This window comes from Hordeum vulgare, chromosome 2H, assembly GCF_904849725.1.
Source record: "Hordeum vulgare subsp. vulgare chromosome 2H, MorexV3_pseudomolecules_assembly, whole genome shotgun sequence".
Classification (NCBI taxonomy): domain Eukaryota; kingdom Viridiplantae; phylum Streptophyta; class Magnoliopsida; order Poales; family Poaceae; genus Hordeum; species Hordeum vulgare.
Window position 1 is genome coordinate 418,830,080 of NC_058519.1, and position 6,000 is coordinate 418,836,079.

A 6,000-nucleotide genomic window follows, 5' to 3' on the forward strand; every position below is an offset into this window, starting at 1 on the left:
GTAGGGGTGAGCGCAGCGCCACTTTGCCCTGACCAGGCGGCAGGCGAGACTGGCAGGGTGGGGCCGACTGGCTGCGAGTCTGGGACCTGGCTGGCGAGCGCAAGCTCAACCGAAGCCGAAGTGGCCCCAGTCGTGTTTTGGTCCGGCGCGGGGAGAGCGCGGGGGCGCGCGGTCCCGAGCGGATCCTCCTCGGCAGTGGTGGGGCTGTTGGGATTAGGAACGGCAGAGGGCGTGTGGACTTCGGCAGCCAACGGCTGCACGCCAGCTGTCCCTGGGCATGTTCTTACCGGCACCAAAGCGGAGACCGGTCTGTCCTTGCTCGAGACCGTCATGTCCTGGTCGGAAGGTGGGTGCGCGCGGGCCCCTGGGAAGCTCCCTTTTGCAGGGGGTGACGCGGTTTAGCGGGGCTTTGTTGACGCGGTGACGCATCTCGATGGGCCCCTGCTGCCTAGGCCACGCCAGCATGCCCAGCCTGGCCGTGCTGGTGCCTTTCGGCGGCCGCCGCGCCGGGCCAGGAGGCCGCCGTGGCAGTGCCATCGGCACGGCCAGAATGACGCACGCGCCAGGCCGGCGCATCAATGGCCATGCCGTCCGCGCGCCCCGACGGGACCTCGTCGTAGCGCCTGCGCTTGCGGCCGCGGCGGCGCGCGCGCCCTCGGGCTGTCCCTTGGTCGTGGCCCGGGCCGCGTCCACCGCCCTCGCCAGCGCCGTCCCCATTTGGGTCTCCGGCAGCCTGGTGGCCGTCCGACGCGTCCCTGATCTGCGCCGCCATGGTGAGCTCAATAGAGATGGGGTAGGACAGAGACCGGACGGCGGGGGGGTCCGAAGGCACTCGCCCAGGCACCTGATCAACGATGACCAGCACCGCGGCACGCCGGATGCCAGCAGGGTCATGCGCGCGGCCGGAGAGACGGAAGACGGCGAGGTCGTCGCGCGAACGTGTGCGAGGGTGCAGCCTCTCCACCCAGCAGCTCGCGCCCAGTAGGTGCTCCGCCGTGGCGAGGTGCCACGCGTGGGCGGGGATGCCGCGGAGCTCGAGCTCTACGCGGTACCCCAGGCCGTCGGCGTTGGCATGCGCCAGCTTGCACCATGGCCGCAGGGAGAGCGAGAACCGGGGCGAGCAGAGGAGGTGTTCGCCGAGGAGCCGGCGCATGGTGGCCACGGAGGAGAAGAGGATGAGGAAGTCCTCTGGGTGGTGCATGTGCACGGTGAAATCGCCCTCGGCAAGCTCTAGCGAACTCAGCAGCAGCTCGGTCACCTCGGCCGGAGTCACCCGCGGCCTGCTGCCCGTGATGGTGGCCACCATTGCGCAAGCGAGGACGAGCTCGGCGTCGTCCATCTCCGCCGTCTGCGCGACGATAACCCTCGCAGGGCCATCGCATGGCGTCGGGGTGGCTGGGGCCGGAGGGGGTGGGGGTGGAGGCGGGGGAGCGGTGCGGAGGTGCGCCGCTGGGGGAGGGCCTCTGGCGTCGGCGGCGGCACCGCGAGGAGGGGGTGGCGGAGCGTTCTCAGCCGAGCGCGTGGGTCGCCGCGGTGCGTCCGTGGTGCGCCGGGATGCGTCGACGGCGCGGCGTCCGCCGCAGGAGCGTGAGGCGTGGCCGAAGACGAGGCAGCGTCGGCACCGGACATATTAGGACAGTCGCGTACGTGGTGCCGGGGGTCGAGGCAGCGGAAGCATAGGCCGGCGGCCTCCTCCGGGGTTGGACTGCGTCGATGCGGCGGAGATGCAGGGCCGGCCGGGGCGTCGCGGCGAGGCCGACGGTGGTGATGTCTGCGCCGGGCCTGCTGGAATCCTTCCGCGTCGAGCACCGGGCCGCCCGACGCGCGGTGCACCTCCGAGCGGGGCCCCAGGCGGTCCTGGACCGCCGGGCGGGTGGTGTGCGCAGCACGTCCGGGGGCGGTGGTGGCGCGCCTGAGACCAGCGGCGGCCGGCGGGCATGCGGGGGGCGCGCGCGCGACGTCGCTGTACGACCTCGCCGAGGACTCGCCCTCCGAGCTGCTCCAGCGCTCCCCGTAGGAGACGTGCTCGCCGGAGGGGGTCGCTCGGCTGTCGACAGGGTCAGCGGCGGCGGAAGCAGCCATCGCGCAGGCTTGGGGTGGGCCGGAAGGGGTGCAGGAGCGGCGGCGGAGGCTGGCGGGCGGCGAAGCTAGGCACGGGGTGCGGGAGCGGGGCGGGAGCGGAGAGCCATCTTCTCAATATACAAACGTATCCCTGCATCCTAGTTTTTAGAAAATTGGCGTATCAGGCATATCCCTGTATCGCATATCCGATACATATCCAGGTATCCACGCAACGTAGCACCCAAGTGATTCATATCACACATATCATGTAGCAGGTATAGCAATTAAACATATTATCTGATGTTTGTTAGTAGAATCATTTACCTCAACATAACAGATGCCTTGAGGATCAGAGGTTCCAATAAGAACAAGATCGCATGGGATCTCATCATTCTCATGGAGCCACACTATATTTCCGACATGTATCTCCTTTGCTTTGATCTGAAAACATAAATCAGTATTGTACAATCAAATATTCATCAATCTAAACCCAAGTAGCCCTAAGTAGAATAATTTGAAATAGGCAAAATTGTTCTATGACAACACAAATGTGTGGTGGTTGCTGAACGTGAATCTAAAACCAACAATTCACTGAAGGCTCTACAAAAAAATATGGTCATTTGCTATAAAAGGCCCAGTAGAATATTGTTGGTTCAAAATCTAGGGGAGAGGTGTGTAAGATGTCAATCTTAGTCTTAGATCCTATTTCAGTTTGATATAAGTCCACCTAAGAAGCTCGCCTGCAGTCATATACTGAAAGAAGTCCTAACAATTAGCCATAAAATCTGATAATTCGACCATATATAATCAACTATTAAGCCTTTGATTAAAGTATTTGACAAATAAGATTTTCCTCGTCCCTGCTCTCTGCTAAACCTCAGAATAGTATCTGGTTTTCAAAGGACATAACATGTTCTGTCATATGACCATGATTACTGATTCTGGAATGTCGATACAAAATTATCAATTGTTCAATGTTCTCAGCAAACATCATACTTTGCAATGTCCCAGAGTTAATTTTTCAAAGAAATACAATTTCATCCATTTAGCCGAACATGAAAGATACACTGAGAACTCCTATAATCTGTTCACTCTCACTGATATCGATGATCCATAAGGCACACGTAACCATGCACTGTTAGGTCTTTACAGTATACAGATGGGCATACAAGTTCCAGCAACCAATAACTAAGCAAATTACAAGTGAGTGCAATAAATTTTAGGCTTTAGGCCCTTCATAATGTCCATTATTTTCCAATATTTCCACCACAGAAGTCCGATGCCATCAGATATAAATATGTGAGTGATACAACTTTTAGCGCAAGCCTGGTGCTTAATGTGTAGGATTTCCATAAGTAGCAAGCAGAGATGGCCAAATTAGTTGATGAGAATTCAACAACAAAAACATAGCATATTATTAGTTCCTTTTCTTCTACTAACAAATGCTGTGAAATTAGAAAGGCTTTACACGGTATAAATTTGTGGTACAGACTACTAAACTGAACAATTGATATCAGATTATGGCTGACAAACAGAAGTGATGATGAACGCAAATATTGACACAACTTGTAACAGACTAAGGAGCATGTTGTTCTCTCTCCACTGAGAGAGAAGTAAATGTTTGTAGAGAAAGGGGGAAAAACCTGTCTACGGATGCCATCCTTTACCACCCAGATTGTCCTTTCATTTGCTTTCTTGTCGGAAAGATCTCTATTGTAATCATCCCAAGCCTCTTTTGAAGCAGAAACAATGAAGATTATGGCAAGCGGACCCCATGTAGTTGCAGGACTTACAGGAGTAATAGTGGGCCACAACTGAAGGCAGGCGATTAGCAGAAAATACTGATTCATGAAACGCCTGAAATATTTTAGTGAAGTTAACATCAAAGAAATGTAATTTATTGCAGAAATAGTGACGGCAAAAATTCACTAGAAAAGGAAATAGTACGGTTTTGTTGGATTTTTGACGAAGTGCTAAAAAAGATCATGGGTCCCATGTACGTTGAGGTCAGAGTACTATACTTGAATGGCAAAGAGTGTGTAAAAATACCAAAACAGTAGAAAATAACTGAGAACCTAACCTGAATTGTTCCAATAAATTCTTAGGGAGAAAATTCCACAATGTGTATTTGGTATTGGAAACCCGATTGTCACAGTAGGAATCCCGGCAGGACTCATCGTTGATATATACAAAACGTTGCATTTTTTGAGCTAGAAGTCACTTCCGTGCCATTTAGTGCACTGCACACGGATCACTCTGACAGAAAGAGACAGTCAAATATATGAACATAAAAAGGATATGATAACAACAGTAGAAGTACCAAATATAAGATACTATTTGCGTTTGAGAATGCATTTTTATGTATTTCCTGAAATTTTAAATCCGGCTTAATTCAGAAGAAGAAGAATCTTGCAGACCCTCGAGGGAGCGGCTATTCATGTATCTACGTGTCTTCTACCTAAAGAAGGCAGCACGCGACTGCTAGGAAATCTAAACCGTACAGCCATATATGGATGCTACTATGGAAACAAACTATGCATACAGCATACACATACACATTGGTTTGAGATTTGCTATATGGAACTGCGCAGCCTCATAACGAGCAGAACAGGTGAAAACAAATTGCTAGATTAGTACGCGATGCCCCAGATGCTCTTAGGAATGGAATCATACTATCCCAGTCCTGAAGAATGGGGATCAAATTGACGGGATATGCTCACCACACATCGCATTCCACTTCGCGTGCCCGCGAACGTCGTCGTCCGGTGCTCGGCGGCGGCGGAGGCGGCGGGATGGGGTTCCCTCTTCAAACCTGCGTCCTAGCGGATCGCGGAATCTTACGGAAGAGGATGTCAGGGGTGGCCGAGACGGAGGTGCGGGTGCAGGTGGCGCGGGGGTGTCGGTGGGTCAAGGAATCGGGAGCTTGGCTCTCGGAGAAGACGCCGTTGGTGCCCTCGAGACTCCGAAGTCTCCAGAGAAAGGCGGCGCCCGAAGGAAGAAAAACAAAAGGGAAGAAAAATAACGGGGTATCAGCAGCATATGCCCTTCCGCGGTTCCGGAGTTTTTTTTTTCTAAAAACACCTGTAATTTTATTTTTATTTTTTAAATAATATAGACGTTTATATATACATGTATATATTCTTATCTTTATAAACACATACACGTATACCTTATCCGTATGAGCAAAAGAATGAGTTGTTATATCATTTTGAAATGACCAGTGCTCTCCGCCGGCGCGCGGGCCCAAACTTTCGGCCGGCCACGCGAGGGCCGCACGATCCACCAACCGCCGCGCATCCGCACCGTTAGATCTTTATGCAACATTTTTTTCTCCAATACAGCAAAATTTCGATGTGATGCAGCAATTTTCATCAACGGATGCAACAAAAAAAATGTAGCAAAAAAACGAAGTTGATGGTGCGTGGTAGCAAAAGTCAAACGTCGGTTGTAGCAAAAATCTACGTGAACGTGTATGCAACTTTTTAAGTGAACGGTTGCAGCAAAACATGATGCCGGCTGTAGCAAAAATTAACACGGCTGTAGCAAAATTCAAAACGCCGATTGTAACAAAAATACAACGAACTCGAGTTGCAACCAACCGTGGATGCAGCTTTTTAATGAACAGATGTAACAAATGAAAAATGGTAGTAGCAAAATTAAACAGTAGTTGCAGTAAATTTACACGGTATAAAAGTTGCATCCACTGACCAGCAAAGCGCGCACGTGCGGAAAATGTTGCATGGCCCGCGCAAGCGAGCGAGCGACCGACGCGTCGGTTCCGCCGGCGCGCCATATGAAAACGTTTTTCTTTTGAAATTTACGAAGTCACCGTAGACACCTCGTCGTCGACGGTACGTCTCCTTTTGTTGAATGTGTATCATCAAAAATTCAAAAGTAAATACAAACATCAAGATTTGAACCCTGCTATATTGGAAATAC

General features: G+C 52.2%; 1 protein-coding gene across 1 annotated transcript in view; it reads right to left on the reverse strand.

The window, feature by feature from the left end:
* LOC123426479 (phospholipid-transporting ATPase 2-like) overlaps positions 1–5,067 on the reverse strand; it is a 59,243-nt gene extending 54,176 nt beyond the window's left edge. The window contains exons 1-4 of the mRNA XM_045110317.1: positions 4,782–5,067; positions 4,142–4,317; positions 3,705–3,918; positions 2,386–2,502 (exon numbers count right to left, since the gene is read on the reverse strand). Of these exons, the coding sequence (XP_044966252.1) occupies positions 2,386–2,502; positions 3,705–3,918; positions 4,142–4,263 (453 nt within the window). The 5' untranslated portion in view covers positions 4,264–4,317; positions 4,782–5,067. The remainder of the gene's footprint in view (positions 1–2,385; positions 2,503–3,704; positions 3,919–4,141; positions 4,318–4,781) is intronic.
* Between the last annotated feature and the right edge of the window lie 933 nt (positions 5,068–6,000).